Source organism: Muntiacus reevesi, chromosome 18, assembly GCF_963930625.1.
Source record: "Muntiacus reevesi chromosome 18, mMunRee1.1, whole genome shotgun sequence".
Classification (NCBI taxonomy): domain Eukaryota; kingdom Metazoa; phylum Chordata; class Mammalia; order Artiodactyla; family Cervidae; genus Muntiacus; species Muntiacus reevesi.
The window spans coordinates 12,220,859-12,242,154 of NC_089266.1; the positions used below are offsets into that span (position 1 = coordinate 12,220,859).

Genomic DNA, 21,296 nt, shown 5'->3' on the forward strand with positions numbered 1-21,296 from the left:
TATCATCTGAGACCTTTTTCAGTTCTGTGAGCTCATGGGCAGGAGCTGGACAGTTTGGATTCTGATCCTGATCCATGAACTGGGGGCTGTGTGACCTTGAGCAAGCAGCATTAACATCTCTGGGCCTGGGTCTTGTCATCTGAATGTCAAACCCTGGCCTCCAGGAGCTGTTGGGAGAGGATCCACGATGGCGGGCAGAGTGATATCTGGGCTGATGGCAGCACTGGGCCCTATGTGAGCAGACACTGAGCTGAGAACAGGAAGTGGTTGGTTTCTTGCTTCCTGGATCCTTAGAAGAGCCTGGCAACTAGGATTTAGGTACCATCTCTACGGTAAGATCTGCACAGAAATGTTCTCATTACACAGGGTTTAAAAATAACTTTGGATTAGCAGCAGTTAACAGGCTCATGCATGCCTCATCTTAAAATCTTGTGCAACCCTTGTTAAAGGAAAAAAAAATTAATTTCAGGAGAAACTAACATGATTTTCAAAAGAATAAACATTTAAAGAGAAAAAAAACCCAACCCTTTAAAAGCTTTGTCTCCTTTCATTCATCCTCAGTGAGTGGGGAGCACTCAGGGGGAAGAGACTCTATCCACGAGAACGTAGGGCTCACAGCCGGACTGCTCAGGACCGTCTAAGACCCCATGGTAGAAACAAGGGGAGTGCCGCAGGGGCGCTGGGCTGGGCTGGCCGGTGCTCAGAATGCTGGAATGGGGGAAGGCGTGTCCAGCCCCCAGGGCAGGGCCAGGCAGCTCCTCGCTTTCTGAAGGAATGCTTGCATTCCTTGGGAGCTTCTGCCCATTATCTGTGTGACTCCAGGGACAACCTTGGCCTCTCTGGACCATCTGCCTGAGGATGAGGTCAGGCCTCTCTGCTCTGGAATTCCAGAGTGGGTGGGAAGAGGGTTTGGACTTGAGAACTCTGACCCGGGCAGTGACTCACTGCTGGAGGTCTTGGAGTCCTCCTTTGGAAAGCAGACCCACTGACTGGATGGCATGGGTTTATGGTGGGAGTGGCTGCCTTAAGCACAGGTGGGCACCTGGCAGGCACTCAACAAACATTTGCTTCTAGCTGGACTCCTCTCTTTAATAATAATAAAAAAATTCCAACTGCATTTATTTGTAAAAATCATGTCCAGCTCCTCCCCCAATCCTGTACCTAGTGTCCTCCCCAGAGCAGGGGCCACAGCCTCTTCTAGAGCACTTTTTCTACCCTTGGTGTTCTGACTTCGAGACCATAATGAATATGCATTTTCTTCTGCTGCCACCTTTCACGGTCACCTTAAAAAAGGGTACAAAACTGAACAACACACAAACCACACATAAAATGACCAATCTTACTCATAATTTAAAAACTGCAAACTAAAACACATACTGAAATACCATTTTTTTAACCTATCAGACTGGCAAAAAAAAAAAACAAAAAACAGCTTGATAAAAATCTACCGGTACAGGAGTGAGGAGACGTGATTTACACTCTGTGGCCACCAACATGAACTGCACCAACTCTCTGAGGGTGATTTGTTAATACCTCCCAGAGCTCAGACCACTCACATCTTTGACCCAGAGATTTCACTCCTAGACACTCACCTGACTCCACATTCCCATAAGCAACCACCCACACCAGCAGGCTCATGGCAGTACTGAAAACTAGAAGCGACCCAAGTGTCCACGAATGTCAGACAGGTAAAAGGAAGTACTCACACACAGGACCACTGAACTACTTACTGAAAAGATCTGTGAGCTCAGTGTCAACCAAAATGGAGAAACACTACAGACAGAAACTTAAACAGCAGCAAGAGGATATACACACACACATTTAAATATAAGCTTCCACAGCCACAGAGTACAGAGCATGTCTGGAGAAGAGCAAGAGAACCAGACAGAAGGCCAGGTGGGCAGGGGAGGGGTGATGGAGAGGACTGATTTCCACTGAAAATCCTCTACGCTGTTTTGGTTTATTTTTAGCCAAATGGAGTGTCACTCATGCTGGAGGAGGAGGTCTGGAGCCCCTCTGCTTCAGTGGACATGCCACAGAGTCATGCTGAGCTGGGCCGCCTGCACACACAGCATGGACGCTAGGAAAGCCAATGACTCCAACAACCCCTGGGACAGAGTCACCAATAAGGCCAGGAGGCTGGGCCTCCCCGTCCAGGCCCGGGGTCAGCTCTCCAAGGGCTGCTTTGCTGGCAGGTCAGAAACCCATATTTTCTGGTACTGCCTTGGGTGAGTGTTTTTGCCACTGTGCATCTATCTGGTCAACTTTGATGAGTTATTTATACATGGCTGACCTTTGTCATGTTGCTTAAAAATATCTTTCTAGTTGGGTTATTTTTGAGGTTAAAAAAGAAATACCTTAGAAACCTGTGATTTTTAAGTTACATCTAAGATGATATAACCTTTACAAATGATATAGTCATTTGTAAGTAGTTCTAATTTGGTGTATTTCTGGGTTCGATTTAAGGCATTTAGCTGTGCCTGGGTTGCATTTTAGTGTGTGGTCTGGATGCAGGCAGTGAGGACAGAAGTATGCTGCATCCCCACCCTGCTGTGTCTGGGGCTCTGATTTGCAGACTCTGGAAGGAGGGGCCTCTGCTCTGTACCTGCCCCCCAGCTATCATCAGGTTGGGTCTCCCTACTCCCTCTTACCCATGAATTTTATTGCTCCCAAACTTGAAAACCCACTTCTTTGGTTTCAAGAGAAATTCTGTCCCTAGTTCATTGAATTACACGAACTGTTTACTTCAATTAGGGGAAAACAGCTGTCTTTATAATATTTAATACTCCATCCAGGAAGAGTCTGTCTTTCAAATCTGATACTTCTTAGACAATGCGTGGTGATTTCTCTAATCACACACACTTCCGGAGCCTCTGGATCCTTGTGCTGTGGACACAAGGCCTTGCTGGACTCCCATTCTTCGCAGTTATCTCTCTGCACATCCTGACTGAGCACCTATTGTGTACCTACCTGTCTGTGCTGGCCAGGGGACAAGGATCAAGGAAGCTGCCCCCACCTCCACATTCTTCCAGCAGAGAGGACAGAGTCAAGATAAATGAGGAAAACAGCAAGTGATCTGGAGACTAGCATTAAGTGGGAAGAAGACAAGAGACAAGCAGGGGGTGGAGTTGGTGAGGGAGGGCTTCAGAGAAGAGGTGGTTGCTAGGGAGAGGAAGGTGAAGGGTGCCCACCCACGTGCACAAGGGTCTGCATGCCTGTACAAGGTGGGGTGGGGTGGGGGTGGGGTGTCCTCAGGTGCAGCAGAGAGCTGGGCTGTTTGTGTCTGGGAAGGTGGGGAGATGGGGTCAGAGTCCCAGAGCCACAGTGGGCAGGAAATGGTGGGGGGCAGGAGGGAGAGAGGAGGGAGTGAAGTCGGGACAGAAGGGGTGGGGAAGGTGAGAGGAGGCGAGGCTTGGAGAGACCACACCCATAGGATCAAAGATCCAGGAGGATGGAGGAGGGGGCTATAGTGGCCCCGGGGTCTGGGGTGTGGCAAGGCCCGGGGTGTCAGGCTGCAGCCCTTCTTTGAGACCAGGCCTGCAAAGCAGCAGCTCTGTGTGCTTGTGACGGGATGGGGAGTGGGGCAGGGGTGGGGCAGGTAGAGGCAGGGCAGAGGTGGGAGGGTCAGCTCTGGTCTCACTTCAAAACCAAGAGGAGTGTGGCTTTTCAGCATGAAAACCTCCCTCCGTCCTGAGAAATACCATATAGTTCTTCATGTTATTAATGCCGATGCCACAACTCGGCAAACTATTTCATTATCACTTTTAACTCTGTTCATAACTGCTAGGTCTCACAGTCTGCTATTCACAATGTGCTGAAAATGTAAAAAAAAAAAAAAAAAAAAAATGCAGAGGGCAAGACATTCCATTTTCCAGAATGGAGCTTCCAGACTGCTTGCCTGTGGACCAATACTCACACCATCCTTTATCATAAATGCTAACGTTCTTACATCTTAACCAAAGTTGTGATTATCATTTGAGTCACCAATAAGGTTTTAAAAAAGTATTTTTATACAAAGTAGACATATTACAGGTAGTTAAATTATGCATGCTCAAACATTCAAGATTATAAGGACAGAATAAAGAAGCTTTGTGGGAGCTTAAAACAGCTAAACTACATTAATTTCAATCTTTCTTCCAAACCAAACCAAATCTTTCACAGGGTGAACCAAAAGCCTAGGCAGCAATCATTCCTACTTTTTTACTGCAAAGAAAAAGAAGTAGCAGCTTCAACTGCTATGGGCAGGTGTCTCATCACCTTCCCCTGCACAGACTCAGCTGCAGCCCACTTAAAGCCCTTTCTCAGCTTTCTTGCCAAGGAATCCCAATACTGTTTAGTTCCACGCAGCAAGTTCTCAGGGTCTAAGACAGTCTCCCAGTGACTGGTCAAGAGAGGCCACATGACCTGGGCAGCCAGTGAGATGGAAGAGAGAGTCCAGGAAGCTCCTAGCTTCCCTAGGAGCTCTAGGGAAACATATCCCTTTCCAACTAAAAGAAAGAAAAGCAGGAAGAGAGAAGTATGTCTTCTGATGTGACGCTTGGAGCTGCTGCAGCCATCTTGAAACCATTAAGAGAAAAGAGCCTCAGAGAAGTCAGCTTTTGAAGAAGAGGAGCCATTTACTTTGGCCTTGACATCCCGCTGCTGTGCATGCACACTGTATGTCAGAAAGGTTACGAAGATGCTGGCCGCCTTGGCTCCCTCCTCCTCATTCAGTGACCATGTGTGATTATCTATGGGTGCCATGATGAGATAACAGTTGGGAAGAGGCTAAATGCCACTTTCATCAGGTTGTGCTGTAACTTGTAGCCAAAAGCATTTAAACTAATACACACAACCCCTGCCTCCCTATCAGGCCAATTCCACTGCTCTGGGGCGGCGCTGGTAGTGATGCTCCTCTCACCCCATTACGGTCATCACTTTTACCTCCAGCCACAAGTGGGCTGTTCTCGCTCTGATCCAGGCCCTGCTGTCCACGAGGCCCTGCCGGGCTGACGGCACCACCCACCCTTACTTGTCCCTGCTTCACTTGTCAGATGGGGTCGACCCGTCTTTTTTTTTTCTAATATTTATTATTTTATTTATTTGGCTGTTCTGGGTCTTATTTGCAGCACGTGGGATCTTCAGTTGCGGCATCTTCAGTTGTGGCATGTGAACTCTCAGTTGCAGCATGTGGGATCTAGCTCCCTGACCAGGGATGGAACTTGGGCCTCTGGCATTGGCAGCTCACAGTCTCAGCCATGGGGCCACCAGGGAAGGCCCTGTCAGATGATAGTTTTGCACTTCTCTTTGTACGTCCTCCTCCACCTCCTTCTCCTCTCAGAGTCCGTGGCTTTGCCCTGTACTTGAAAGGAGGATCTGCCTCTTGAGAAATCTCTATGTAGGTCAGGAAGCAACAGTTAGAACTGGACATGGAATAACAGACTGGTTCCAAATAGGAAAAGGAGTACGTCAAGGCTGTATATTATCTCCTTGCTTATTTAACTTATATGCAGAGTACATCATGAGAAACATTGGGCTGGAAGAAGCACAAGCTGGAATCAAGATTGCCGGGAGAAATATCAGTAACCTCAGATATGCAGATGACACCACCCTTATGGCAGAAAGTAAAGGAGAACTAAAGAGCCTCTTGATGAAAGTGAAAGAGGAGAGTGAAAAAGTTGGCTTAAAGCTCAACATTCAGAAGACTAAGATCATGGCATCCGGTCCCATCACTTCGTGGCAGATAGATGGGGAGACAGTGGAAACAGTGGCTGACTATTTTTCTGGGCTCCAAAATCACTGCAGATGGTGATTGCAGCCATGAAATTAAAAGACGCTTACTCCTTGGAAGGAAAGTTATGACCAACCTAGACAGCATATTAAAAAGCAGAGACATTACTTTGCCAACATAGGTCCAAGGCTATGGTTTTTCCAGTAGTCATGTATAGATGTGAGAGTTGGACTGTAAAGAAAGCTGAGTGCCGAAGAATTGATGCTTTTGAACTGTGGTGTTGGAGAAAACTCTTGAGAGTCCCTTGGGCTGCAAGGAGATCCAAACAGTCCATCCTAAAGGTGTTCAGTCCTGGGTGTTCATTGGCTAAAACTCTTTGAGAGTCCCTTGGGCTGCAAGGAGATCCAAACAGTCCATCCTTTAGGTGTTCAGTCCTGGGTGTTCATTGGAAGGACTGATGTTGAAGCTGAAACTCCAACAGTTTGGTCACCTGATGTGAAGAGTTGACTCATTGGAAAAGACCCTGATGCTGGGAAAGATTGAAGGCAGGAGGAGAAGGGGACGACAGAGGATGGGATGGTTGGATGGCATCACCGACTCAACGGACATGAGTTTGGGTAGACTCCAGGGGTTGGTGATGGACAGGGAGGCCTGGCGTGCTGCAGTCCACGGGGTCGCAAAGAGTCGGACACGGCTAAGCGACTGAACTGAACTGAACTGAAAGGAGGAAATAAAAGGAACCCGTGGGGACCTGTTCTTCCCACCACCAGACCTGCTGTCGGGATGGTTCTCCTCCGGCCACTGCAGGCTTCTGCTCTGGACTCTCTCACTGGGTGTCTGCATGGTTGAAGCTTCAGAAGATGACGGCACCACTCCCTTGGGGGCAAAGGGCAGATGTGCCTATAGCCCACTGGGAAAGATTCGGGTTCTGCCTGTTTGGGGTCACTCAGCTGAGACTCCTGACCTGGCCCATGGGACAGGGGTTGAGGAGACCCTTGGCTGTCTGCGGTGCTGCGAGTGATGAGTCCTCCTTGTCTTCTGCAGGCGTCTGTGAGGCTGTGGCAACTTGCTTGTCAGGTGTGGTCCGTAAAGCTCCCAGTCTGGGTGTCTATCGCCTTCCCGCCTCTGGCCTGTCCTATCAAATCCAAGCCCCTCAGCATACCCCCCGCTTCTCTCCTGAGTTTGCCCTCCTCCCCAGCCACAAGCATCGGCGTTCTCTTTCCCATCTTCCCCACCTGCGTATAGGTGCACCTTCACAGTTTCCTCCAATGTTGCTTTTTTAAAATTATATTTATTTATTTACTTTTAGCTGTGCCGAGTCGTCATTGCTGCGGGGGCTTTTCTCCAGTTGCAGAGAGCAGGGGCCACTCTTTGTTGCAGTGTGGAGCCCGGGCTTTTGGCTGAGAGGACTTCAGCAGTTGTGGCATGTGGGCTCAGTAGTTGCAGCTCCTGGGCCCTAGAGCACAGGCTTGATAGTAGTGGTGCATGGGCTTAGTTGCTCTGTGGCATGTGGGATCTTCCCAGATCAGGGATTGGACCCTTGTCTCCTGCATTGGCAGGCTGATTCTTTACCACTGAGCCACCAGGGAAGCCCCGATGTTGCTTTTTAACTGCTGCTTTTCAGAGCAAGACCTCTTCAGTAAGCAGTCCACCTGTTCCTCCCCAGCCTCTTCAGCCAGGAATAGGATGGATGACAATTCCACTACTCCACTAAGACTGCCACAGTGACATGGAACACTTCTGCCCTGACCTTCCCTGACCTCTCTGCCCAGTTGACCACTCTCTCCCTCTTAAAACTTTTCTTTATAAAAGATACCCAAACTACATCAAGCACATATAATATACATGTTTTGTTTAAAGAACTTTTTAAAAGTAAAGAACTAAACAAAAACCTGTGTACTCAGCTTGAAAAACAGCATTACTATCATCTGTTTGTCAATAAAGTTTTATTGGTACACAACCATGCCCATCACTTACATATTGTCTGCAACTGCTTTTGAGCTGCAGGTGGAGATTGCAAGAGAGACCACTGGGTCACAAAGCCAAAAATAGTCACTATTTGGCCCTCCTTCGCAAAAAAGTTTGCTGATGCCTACTCTGGAATTTTTTTTTAGAGAGGGATGTGTGGGGCAAAGTTGCTCAGTTTTTACTGTCTGAAAAGTCTTTGTTTTGCCCTCTTTAGTGGGATTCTAGGGTGACAGCTGTCTTCCCTCAGCTCAGACAGATACTGTCTCCCTGTCTCAGGTTCCCCACTGTGGCTGGTGAAAAGTCCAGTATTCCTCAGGCATGTCTCTTTGAGGGTAACTTGTCTACTTCCTCTGCCAGTTTTCAAAACAATCTCATCACCGCTGGTGCTTTGTTAGGACAGATCCAGGTGTGGGTTTCATTTAATTATTTGGATTGGGATTTGACAGGCTTCCTAGGGTTGAAATGACTATCTTGCCATACTACTTCAGCCCTGTCACTTCAAATGTGGCCCCTGCCCATCTTCTCTCTTCCGCTAAAGCTCTGACCAACACGGGTCACACCTTCTTACTCTAGCCTCCAGGCTCCTGATCTGTTTTTCTCTCTTTTCTATTTCTTTTTTTTTAATCTGTGTGTCTCTGGGTAATTTATTCATATATAACATCATTTCATGAATTCTGTGGTACATACCCTGCTGTTAAGCTCATCCACTGAGTTTTTAATTGCAGTAATTACAATTTTTCATTTATTAGACCTTTATTTGGTTCTTTTTTAAGTCTGCTTGGTCTTTTTTTATATTTCCTTGCTTCCTGAATGTATTTCTTGCTGGTGTTTTACTTCATTATGAAATATAGTTACTTAGTCCTCCCATGTCCTTGAGGGTTGTTTTAGGGAGGTAATGTTATCAGAAGAGGATTATGAAATATAATAGTGAAAGAAAGGATGATCCTAGTTAATATAAGATTGATTTTTAAATGTATTATTTGGAGTTAGTCTCAATGTCCATTCCTCTAGTTCTTTGCTCTAAATTCCATGACACTAATAAACATCCTGATATCTTGGTAAAAAAAAAAAAAAAAAAGAAATACAGTTACTTATACCCTGATTTCCCAGGTCCGCTTATGCTGGCCTCATTCCTGGTGCCTTGTACCTCGTGTGTGGGATCTTATTTTTCACAGGAATCTGATCTGTGCAAATTTTCTACGGCCTGGGATAAAGGTGATTCCCCCTGAAGTGACCCTCCACTTGTTGCTAGTTCTTGGGGATGCCACCAGCTCACAACCTCTTGAAATGAAAGTTCTAGGCACCCAGGGGTTAACTGGGACTAAACCATGAGGACTGACTCTTGGTGGCAAATTATTAACATATGTAACAATCTTCCCTTTGTCACTCAGTGCCAGATCATGGTCTCAGTCCTCACATCCCTGCCCCTGATGGCGGTGGGGGTCTACCTGTCCACCTGCACACGGAGACTATGGTCCTTGGAGTTCTAGCTTTGGGAGGTGGGGGGGATTGCGCCATCACATTCCTGCCCTGGGTGGGCCTGGGTTTCATCACCATCACCTGTTTTCTGAAGGCGGAGAGGTGACAACATCAGATTTCAAGCCCACAGGCTGGCAAAGTCCCTGGTCAAAGGCAGCCTCAGGTTGCTCCTCTCAGCCTTTGCTTGAGAATTCTTTACCTTCCTGCTATTTACTGATGCCTTATAAGCCTGTCTTTACTTTTTATTTAGTAGTGTTAGTTGTTCTCAGTGACAGTATTAATCCAGCTACACAGCCTGCTATATGATGAGAAATGGAAGCCTGGGGTTTTATTTTATTTTTTGGGGGGGTATTACACTCAACTAAAATATGTAAATGGGAGACAAATAAAAATACTGTCACACAGAGGCCTCAAAGTTTCCTATATAACAATTCTCTTTTATAATTACATTGGAAGAATAAAAATATATCTAAGAGGCTACTATGAGAGAGCTGGAAAGCAAATAAGGATAAATTATAAAGGACTTAGCCAAATTTACCTTTGTTTAATAAAAGACAATCATCTCCTGCCTAACAGCTAATGCTTTCATTGATATCAGTAGAAAATCAGAAAAATACAGAGGCTGATAAATTTAGGAAATGGATGGGTAAAATGAAAATAAGTGGACTCTTAGTCACTGAGGAAGAATAAACATAGAGAATGTAACTTAAAAACAGGCAGAAGGCAATGGAAATGTGATCTCCCTGATGAGACTGGAGGAAATAAAAACTTTTAAAAGCACACTAAAGACAAAACACAAACTAAGCTGCTGGAGGACAGCGCTGATCCAGGAGCGTGGTAGCGGAAGTGCAGGAGACACTGAACAGGAACAGGCTTTCAGACCCAGGGAAAGGAATAACAAAGGGCACCACTCTTTCTACGAGTGGGTGCCACTGGCAGAAGCAGGCCCGTCAGTTACTGTAGCTAGAGCAAAACTATACTCTCAGAAGGGCTGACACCATGGTGATCTTATTCTCTAACCAAAATGTAAATATGTTAGAAATCACCAACTAGGACTTCCCTGTTGGTCCAGTGGTTAGAATCCGGCTGCCAATGCAGGGGACACTGGTTCAATCCCTGGTCTGGGAAGATTTCACATGCCTCAGGGCAACTAAGCCCGTGTGCCACAACTACTGAGCCTGTGTCTAACTACTGGAGTCAGCATGCCCGGGAGGGAGGGGAAAGAAGCTGAGCTTCATGAAAATGGGCAAAGATAAGTCAAGGCTAAACTTACTTAAAAACCAACAACAAAAAAACCGCTAGACAGGACAATGTCCCTGGTTTCTTCTCCTGCACACATTTCCTACAAATACTTGGTAGAGGAAAAATTACCTCTTTTAAAGATGAGGGGTAATAAAGGTACAAAAGTGCTATGAGAAAAGAGGAGGAAGGAAAGCAGCAAAATGGCAATGAACATTTACCAAAAACTTCCAACAGAGTCAATGAAAAGTATAGCAAAAACTTTCCTGAATTTAAAATGTACCTGAATGGCTTCCCAGATAGCTCAGTGGTAAAGAATCTGCCTGCCAACGCAGGAGACACAGGTTCCATACTTGATCCAGGAAGAACTCACAGGCCGTGGAGCAACGAAGCCCATGTGCCACTTCTATCAAGCCTGTGCTCTAGAACCCAGGAGCTCAACTACTGAAGCCCGTGCACCCTAGGGCCTGTGTTCTGCAACAAGAGTGTGTGTGCAATGAGAAGCAACCACAAAAAGAAGTCCATGCACCTCAACTAGAGAAAAGCCCATGCAGCAACGAAGACCCAGCAAGGTCAAAATAAATAAATAAATAAATAAATAAATAATACATATATAAAAATAAAATTTATATATACATAATATATATATAAATATATATATAATTTTATTTATTTATTTATTTATTTATTTTGGCCATGCTGGGTCTTCGTTGCTAAATGGGTTTTTCTCTAGACTAATAGGAGGACTCAGCTCCTTCTGGACACAGGACCCAAGATTAACAAATCCTGAGAAGAGTCACAACAGAGATTTGGGGCTGGGACTAAAGGCTGTTCAGGAAAAGTAAAAAATAAATGAGAATTACCAGGAAAACGTTGAGAAAGAAGCACAATTGGAGAGTCAAAGTCAGCAGACATTATGAGGGACCAGGAAGTGGTAACAATTCAAACAGCACTGCATGTGGACGGACTGAGACCAATGAACCATGGGACAGGACAAGAGCCCAGCGACTCAAGTACATACAAAACATTTAGTATTATAGTGAAAATAGGATTTCAAACAAGTGGGGAGATGTGAGTTACTCAGTAACTGGTGGGGGGTGGGGAGGATATCTGAAATGCCACCTGGGTTTAAAAACTAAAGCTTGGTTCCTATTTCATAACCTACAAGTGTGATAAAATTCCAAATGGATCATGCATTTAGATATGAAAAAAGGAAACCATAACTGTGTTAGAAGAAATCATGGCAGAATAATCTTTCATCTAGGAGTGGAAAAGACCTAGGTACAGCAAAAACCCCAGAAAGGATTAAAAACAAGAACATAACAATTAAACATAACATTTTAAAAAAAATGTGTATGACAAAAAGCCACCATAGGTAAAGTAAAAGAACAAATGAAAAACTGTAGGAAAATATTTACAATTTATGTCTCAGAAAAGGTCTAACTTCCATTATATATAATGAGCTCATACAAATCAATAAGAAAAAGATTATAAACCCAATAAACCAATGAGCAGAGAACTGAAGAAAAGGAAAAGACATAATTCAAACATGTGAAAAGACGCACAACCTCCTAACACGTAAAATATGAAGTAAAATGATACCTGTCAGACTGGCAAAGATTACAGTTCCCTGACACTGCTGGAGAGGGTCTGGAGGACACCCTCTCAGCCTTTGCTGGGTGGGTGTGAACTGCTACTGTCTGATGGAGCCCAACTAACATCTTCCCAAACTAGACAGGCACATGTGGTGGTGGTAGTTTAGTTGCTAAGTTGTGTCTGACTCTTGTGACCCCATGGGCTACAGCCTGCCAGGCTCCTCTGTCCATGGGATTTCCCAGGCAAGAATACTGGAGTGGGTAATCATTCCTTTCACCAGGGGATCTTCCCAACCCAGGGATCGAACCTGTGTCTCCTGCATTGGCAGGCAGATTACTGCTGAGCCACCAGGGAAGCCAGAAATGCACATACCTTTGGTCAGAACAAACCCCTCTCTGGGATTTTACATTTACATTTATACTTTACATTTATACTTTAATTCACGCACTATAGCATGTACAAGTTAATTCACTGTAGCATTATTTGTAATGGCAAAAGATCGGGAAAAACCTAAAATGTCCACTGGCACACTGGGCACAGTGGGAGGCAGTCACGCATTAAGGCTGAGAATGAGGGTGCTAGCTGCATACTGATCTCCAAGGGGCTCCAAGCTCACTCCCCCCACCCCGGTCTTCAAACAGCCTCCCCTTCACCCACCATGCTTGCTACACCTCGGTCTCATGCAGTTCCCCCAAAGGTAGTGGCCCTTCAGATGAATTTTCCTGATTATCTCACAGTGACATTAGCGGGAGCGAGTTTCCCAGGGGGCCAAGGACACACTCTTCATGGGCTGCCCCAGCCTCCTGAGACTGAGCAGAACACAGAACACTTGCCTCCCCCAGAGTCACAGACTGACCACACTGCACCCACCCCTTTCGGGCTGAGGGTCCTTGTGACCTGTGGTCTCCACTCTCAGTAGATGCAGTAATGTGGTCAGCTGGATGTGGGCCTGGGAGACACACTCCTTCCCTGGGGGACGCTCAGGCACCAAGTAAGAGGACAGGACTGCCATTCTCATGGCCAGCATCTGGACTGACAGAGCAGCGGCCTACCTGGAGGTGAGTCATCCTGGGAAGTGAGGCCAGAAGGGCTGGATCCCAGGTCCAGCAACTTCCATGTGTCCTGGAGGGAACTGCTGGCAAGTGATGAGGACCTTCGGGTGTGGTGGCCAGTTTCCTCCTGGAATTTTTGAGCCAGGCGTGGCTTTGGGGACCGATTTTCTTTCTGAGGAGCTAACCTGCAAGTCACTGTGGAGCTCCTGTGTTGTCTCTGTGAGAGAGTAAAGAGAACTATCCTTGAAAGCCACCCTCTCTCCCCGCCCACCTGGGGTGATAAGATAGTGAACCTGGCCCGAGGAGAAGCTCGGGACATTCAAACATGGAACATGGGGAATTCCCTGGCGGTCCAGTGGCTAGGACTCCTTACTTTTACTGCCGAGGGCCTGGGTTCAATCCCTGGTCAGGGAACTAAGATCCATGAGCCATGTAGCGCAGCCAATCTCAACCCCAAAGAAACAGGATCGTGAGGGAGGTGGGACTGGGAATCAGGGCCAACACTCTGAGGCGAAGACACTCAGGCAGTGGTCACTCTCTGTGACACCAAGTACCCCAGTTCCGGGTGCTTCCCGAGCGGGGATGTGAGCCGCATGAAGAGCTGGCGCTGGTGGGTCCTGCGTACCAGTCCTGGTCCCGCCGTGCAGCCTGGCCGAGCATCCTTTCTGTGGACTGTCTGTGCCAGGTGGGCTTGGCTCTTTCTGGAGCATTCGGAGAAACATTCTTTCTTGGCTTTCCTAGGGTCCTGTTGTGGAAATTTAAGCACAAGAAACTCAGTGTTTGTGGGTCTTTGATGGGCTGTGTTACTGAGTTCTCAGTGTTTGTGGGGCTTTGATGGGGTGTGTTACTGAGTTTTCCCTCAGGATTAGGAAGAAACACCTTCCCTGCATTTCTGATGTTAGGGAGTTGGCTCTGTGATGAGCCAAAACTGGAGAGCGTGCTTGTGTCCACCAGCCAGTAAGAACTTAACAGGCCTCAAGATGGTGATCCAAGTATGTTCCCAAGCACCTGACAGTCGCACAACCTTCCTGTGGTGCCCAGGGAGGGCACCCTGCGCCCCGCTGGCCACAGGGTGAGGGGCCCTGCAGCTCTCCTTTGTGGCATATCTTCAACACACAGCTGAGGCCACTCTGGTCCCCTGCAGCCTGAACACTCGCATCTGCCTTCTGAGGGGAGGCCTGTGTTGAAGCAGTTGGGAGGGGGCACCGAGGAGAACCGAAGCCCCGGTGCAGAGGGCCACCTGTGGCTGCCGCTTCTCCTAATGAAGTGTCCATTTTGGATTGTGAGCTGAGTAATGCACACATATCTTTCGGTTTTTATTTTCAGTGTCTGTGTGGCAGTTGATAATGAGCAACTTCTCATGTTTGTTGACTGACTCAACGAGTTTCTTCTGCATTGGCTTCTGAATGTTGCATATGTGCGTGCTCAGTTGCTTAGTCATGTCCGACTCTTTGCGACTCAACCCTATGGACTGCAGCCCGCCAGGCTCCTCTGTTCATGGGATTCTCCAGGCAAGAACACTGGAGGGGGTTGCCATTTCCTCCTCCAGGGGATCTTCCCGATCCAGGGATGGAACCAGCGTCTCCTGCGTCTCCTGCATTTGCAGGTGGATTCTTTACCACCGAGTCACCTGGGAAGCCCCCTCTGATTGTTATCCTTTGCTTATTTTTCTACTGGTTATCCGTCTTTTTCTTCTTAAACTATAGGCATTCTTTTCTGTATGTTCTTCCTGTTTCTTTCTACACAGTACCATTTACTAGTGGAAGTAAAGAGGAACCAAAAAAGAGGACCTCAAGGAGTCTTCCTTTCTCGAATTTTAAGATGAGTTATTTCACTGAATGTAACAAATAGCTTTGTAGTTTGAAAGAGATTGATAAAGTTTAATAAACTACTTAATTTACTAGAAAGAAATGGAAGTCTAGGTAAGAGTATATGTGTTTCACCACAGAGGGTAGCAAGGACATTTACTTGATGATTTGGGAGAGATTTCTTCTAATAACACACATTTAGAGACTTAAATTTAATGCAGATGACTTGAAAGGTACAAGCACCTCAGACAGTGATGCTTTACTTCCACTTTCCACGAATGGCGAAGAGGGAAGGACTCTGAGTGTCTGTGTACACATGCACACACATGACGGGAGTCTGGAACAAAGCCTATCGGGTTCCAGCAGACCCACACAGGTGAGGCCCAGCTCAGGGTGCCTAGGCCTCAGTGATCCTGCATTTCTTCTTTCTATGCTCTTTCCTTCTTCCCAAATACATCCTCCACAGGCTTTTGTCAGTGGAGGAGTCTGTCGGTGGAAAACACTATGCTTCTTGGCCCCTTTCAGAGCCAGCCCTTCTCAGTTTCTCAAGTCAGTGTTTCCTGGCCTGGCACACTGGCTCCCTAGGCCTCTCTGTTCCCCTGACCCATTCCTGGCTGACCTTGTGCTGGTGACTCAGAACCCCTGCACTTTGCTGAAGACTTCCCTTTGCTGAAGACTTCTTCCCCAAACTCTACATCTAGATGTGCAAGCTCAGACTGAATGTAGGCATGGCAATGGTAAAGGATCATCTCGGATCTAAGTCCGTTCATCAAATCTCCACCCACAGCTGCTGCCCAGGCTTCAAACTCTTTAGGGAATCCTGACTCGCATGGCGCCCTCCCAACCCCCACCCATTATGATCCAGCCACCATCCCAGCCTCACTCCTCATCAGCCCCTCCTCCCACCCTCACCCACCTGCTTCTAGGATGGAGCTTGTCACTAAGAGCCCCATGTCATCTCATGGTGTAACAGGCCATCTATCTGTTACTCAACTCACTATTTATTTTAAATAAACAGAAAAGACAAACTACACACTGTACAAGTCATCCAACAGATAAGGATTAGTATATATAAGGAAAAGTAGAAACACCCAAGTAGAAAATCAGCATAAAACATGCATAAATAACCCACAAAAGAAGAAATACAAATGGCTGATGAACAGATTAAAAATTTGAACACTCTCAGGATATAAGAAATGTTTAGAAGATGCATTTTAAACCTGTTACATTGGTAAAGATTTAAAAACAATACCTAGGTAGGTAAAGCTATATAATAAAATATATATAATATATTTTATAACTTTGAAAAACTGAGATCATGGAATCTGGTCCCATCACTTCATGGCAAATAGATGGGGAAATAGTGACAGACTTCATTTTTGGGGGCTCTAAAATCACTGCAGATGGTGACTGCAGCCATGAAATTAAAAGACGTTTGCTCCTTGGAAGAAAAGTTATGAACAATCTAGACAGCATATTAAAAAGCAGAGACAAAAAAAATAAATAAATAAAAAGCAGAGACATTACTTTGCCAACAAAGGTCCATCTAGTCAAAGCTAGGGCTTTTCCAGTAGTCACATACGAATGTGAGAGCTGGACTATAAAGAAAGCTGAGCACCAAAGAACTGATACTTTTGAACTGTGGTGTTAGAGAAGACTCAAGAGTCCTTTGGACAGCAAGGAGATCCAACCAGTCCATCCTAAAGGAAATCAGCTCTGAATATTCATTGGAAGGACTGATGTTGAAGCTGAGACTCCAATACCTTGGCCACTTCATGTGAAGAGTTGACTCATTGGAAAAGACCCTGATGCTGGGAAAGATTGAAGGTGGGAGGAGAAGGGGACGACAGAGGATGAGATGGTTGGATGGCATCACCGACTCAATGGGCGTGAGTTTGAGTAAACTCCAGGAGTTGGTGATGGACAGGGAGGCCTGGCGTGCTGCAGTCCATGGGGTCGCAAAGAGTCGGACACGACTGAGCGACTGAACTAAACTGAACTGAATACACTGATAAGTTACTGCTAACTATGCTGAAGTGCTGAAAACTGAAAGCTTTTTAAATTGTTTACCGTATTCTCAAGTTTCTGTTATGAAAACGCAGTATTTGAGCAATCAGTTCAAAGTTTCTTAAAAGTAAGCTTCTTAGATAAAGGACTGTTACCTGAGTTGTGAGGCAGGGCTGCCACTGTCCCAGGCAAACATCAGGAGCCTCACCTGAGCCCTGCGCCTCAGGGGTGCGGAAGGGGTGATGAGGCGGCGTCCCTGTAAACGAAATGAGGGGGAGGGAGTTTATCCCTTGTGTGCGTATTGCTTGGGTTCCTCCCGTGCTGAAAACACATACTCAAGAAGAACAGCATGTGCACCTTTAAAACCAAAGTCACTTGTCTTTTAAGAGAATTTGGGTGGGGGTGGTGAATGGACATGTGTGAACGGTGCAACACAGGCCAGCATTTCAGCAGACTTCAGAACACACAGAAACATTCTATAAAGGCACATACCCTTGACACAGCTTCTCAGAATGGCAGACATGAGCACATCCATTAACAGACCCAAAGACATACCCTCTCTGCAGCATAGAAAAATAAGAAGCAAAAGTTTACATATGTATGCTCAAGGATTATTCTTATAATCAATGCTTCAGCAGTCTGCCTAGATCAGATATGATCTAGGCATCAAATGAACATTCATTTGTTAACTCAGTTTGGGTTATGTTACCTGAAACCTTAGAAATTTATCTTTAAGCTGACATACTACAAGAGAGAAATTACCATTGAAATAACAGTTTTTCAGAATAACGAACTAATAACGAACTAATAACGAACTAAATACAAGGTTATTGAGAACCCCCAAGTTTTTTTTTTTTTTTTTGGTGTGTGTGTATGTGTGATTTATGCGAAAATTAATCATGGGATCCTCACTAAAATGGAGTTGGGAGGCCAGAAGGGGAGCTCTCACTCACGTCCCACGCACATCAGTGCAGATCCCAACAGAAGAGACCACCTCGCATCTCTGGAAGGCAGTAACACTGCTGGCAGCTGGAGGAAGATTTTATCATTGCTTGGCAATGGCCCAGCCAATAAAAGCCACTGTGCTTTGAAGTTCCAATTTCTTCCAATGGGCTCTGTTTTTAACAGTTCCTCCCAGCTTCTCCTTCTCTATAAAAGAGGTTCCCCTCCTTTGCCTCAACATTACTTGCATGTGGTTCATTGTAGTTGCATGTCCCAAATTGCAATTCTTTGCTGCTCCTGAATAAATTCATTTGGCGGGTAAAATTACTGGCTGTTTTACTGTTTTTGGTTAATAACTATTGCTATTTACAATGTTGGAAACTGAAGCAGAGAAATTTTTCAAAAGCTTATTTCTCCATTCATTTAAAGATAACGGTGATGGACATATTGCATGTTATTAACATCTGAGTAGTTATGAAATTAGTTTTGCCACCGTGGTCCTTCTGAGATGAGGCCTGAAGTAATGTATGTTTTTTCCAGATGATAAAAAGACGTAAAAAGAACATTTGGAAAAGAATATACTTTCCTTAGTTTATAATACCTCAATTTAAAGGCTATCAATTCTGAAGTTACAGAAATGGGTAACAAGACAATGAAAAGATGCTCAACATCGTTAGTCACTAAGGACATGCAAAATCAAAATCACAATGAGATACTACTTTGCACTTACTAAGATGGCTAAAATAAAAAAGACAGAGGACCTTCTCTGGTGGTCCAGTGGTTAAGACTCTGTGCTTCCACAGTAGAGGGCATGGGATCAATCCCTGGTCAGGGAAATTCCATATGCTACAGGTACAGCCAAAAACAAAAACAAAAAGACAGGAAGTAAGTGTTGTTGAGGATGTGGAAAATCAGAACCTCATATATTACTGGTGGGAAAGCAAAATGCAGCTACAGTCAAAAACCGTTTGGTGGCTCCTCAATGAGTTAAACATTGAATTACCATGTCACTGCAGCAATTCCATTTCTGGGTATATATCTAAAGAACTGAGAACACGTTTAAACAAAAACTTGTACAAGAATTTTCATAGAAGTATTATTCACAATAACCAAAAAACAGAAAAAAAAACAAACCCCAAATGTCTATTACTAATGAATGGATGGACAGAGTGTAGTCTGTCTATACAAGGGAATATTATTCAGCCATAAAAAGGAGTGAAGCACCGACACACACTACAATGTGATCAAACCCCAGAAACATTATGTTCAGTGAAAGACATCAGACATAAAAGGTCACACGACGCATGCTTCCACTTTTATAAAATGACTAGAAGACCAGAACAGTTTTCTTTGCTTTATGTTGACTTTATTGCATTTAATTATTAAAAACGAAGACACAAAGTTACCTCCCTTATGGGAGAACTAAAGTTCTTTACAATGACACTAACTTCTGTGTTTATTTTTAAATGTTTATTGTCATTTTCACCTGAGTAGACAAATACTGTTGTTTCCCAGGCATCTGTGATCCTATTTTAGTGTTCAAATCTCCTGACAGCCTTTGATAATTTTCCTTTTCAAATTGAATCCCAGGGGTAAAAATGAGATAAAACTTCCAGGATACTCTTTTCACCTAAAATTATCTTTGTGCCTTGGAAAAATCACAAAGATTTGTTCTTAGAAGTGTTAGAAATAATTAGGCTTATTTGAGGCATTATTATCCATGAGTTTCATGAGAAGAGCTGCTGAGTTTGAAGAAATGTTGTCAATCCCATTTAGTATTTGTTGGTAAAATGTTAGTCACATCATGTGTTTGAGGAACTTTCCAGAGATCTGTCAGGGTCCTGGGTGCCTGTCAGGTTTTTCTTCATCAGAGTCCTAAAGTATCTGCCCACTCTACGGCCATACCACCCTGAATGCGCCCGATCTCATCTAAAGTATCTGCCCAGTGCCATGAGGGAACAGGGGTAGTAAAGTTGGTAGACTCAGTCACTGTTTTAAATATTTACCTGGTCACAACCTTCCTTCTTTAACTTGAATCCAGCGTTTTGGAGGCCAGGAGTTTGTAGCTGGGCCTTCACATCTCATACTTGGTATGCAGATGGTCAGGACCTGCCCCACAACTCCTGACTCTCTGCTTGATAGTCTTGGTACATTATGTTTCAGGATTATTTTGTGTCATATCGCAGGAATTTTTCCTCTATAAAAATTATATTCATTGATTTTTAGAAATTAGATATAGTGTTCACAGTCTTCTTTAAAAACAGGCATAAACAGATTAACTTTATCTAAAACTTTTTCGGGGGGGGGGGGGGCTTTGTTTTGCACGGCACAGAAACAACCAAATATAACTTCTCAGTGGCACTTTTCTTGTTATGAACTCCCATCAGATCTTTCACTTTTGAAAATTATCAGTAGTATAAGTTAACCATGGCTATATTATGTCTTTGTCATCCATGTGGACAAAAAAAACCTGTGGTCTGCCATTTCAATAAACAGAGAATATTGCCTGCCAACAAGCAATCAGCCGCTGCAGCTGTCCCAACTGTGCACCCTAGCGGGATTCAGAAAGGACAAAAACAGGATATTGGCCCTAGAGAGTTCAGATGCATATCAGAGGAATGGTTTCAATGAGCTCAGACTCTTGCATCTTCCCATATATAAAAGGCACTAAAATCCTCGAGATGTCTGTTTTTTTGTGATTAGTAGTAATCTTTCAATGTTTGGCTACATATATATTGTTTTAGCAAAAACTCCTTCATATCCCATTCTCCTCCTTGACCTGTGTAGAACAGTCTCTCAGAGCCATCAGATAGGCCGCCTTCCTGGACTGTTGTTTAGCTGCCAAGTTGTGTCCAACTCTTTGCAATCCTATAGACTGTAGCACATCAGGCTTCCCTGTCCCTCACCATCTCCTGGAGTTTGCTCAAGTTCATGTCCATTGCATTGGTGATGCTGTTCAACCATCTCTTCCTCCTCCTCTCTTCATGCTTTCAATCTTTCCCAGCATCAGGGTCTTTTCCAATGAGCTTGCTGCTTGCATCAGGTTGCCAAAGTATTGAAGCTTCAGCTTCAGCAACAGTGGACTGTAGTCCTCAGGAATATTCTTGAATAAAACCTAATTCTCCACTTATAGATTGTGCATTTTCTCTTCAGTGAACAACTACAAAGAGTTTGGTTTACTTTAATTAAAAGAAAAAAAAAAAAAGAGAGAGAGAGAGAGAAATAGAAGAACAAGAGAGGCCAGTACAGTGGGAAAACACTGTCATGGGCATTGCTTAGACCACTGTGAGGCCATCCAGTGGACTGACTCAGGATTTCCAGAACTCTATAAAGCAGCAGATGAATTGTTGATATTTCAGAACCAAGACAGAGTAAATAAGGATTAATCACCTAGGACTGAACAAACTGACAAGGGACAATGCAGCTGCTACTGGGAACACTGTACATGTGACTTTAATGCTCTTTCTAGATACACAAGGAACCCTTTCTCTTTCC

At 44.9% G+C, this 21,296-nt stretch overlaps 1 protein-coding gene across 2 annotated transcripts in view; it reads right to left on the minus strand.

The window, feature by feature from the left end:
- The window catches only part of CCDC57 (coiled-coil domain containing 57), a 116,480-nt gene that overhangs the window by 17,567 nt on the left and 77,617 nt on the right, over positions 1-21,296 (minus strand). For both annotated transcript variants that reach the window (XM_065910076.1, XM_065910074.1), the window contains 3 exons: positions 17,015-17,115; positions 13,670-13,789; positions 13,045-13,261 (listed from right to left, as the gene is read on the minus strand). In XM_065910076.1, the coding sequence (XP_065766148.1) occupies positions 13,045-13,261; positions 13,670-13,789; positions 17,015-17,115 (438 nt within the window). The remainder of the gene's footprint in view (positions 1-13,044; positions 13,262-13,669; positions 13,790-17,014; positions 17,116-21,296) is intronic.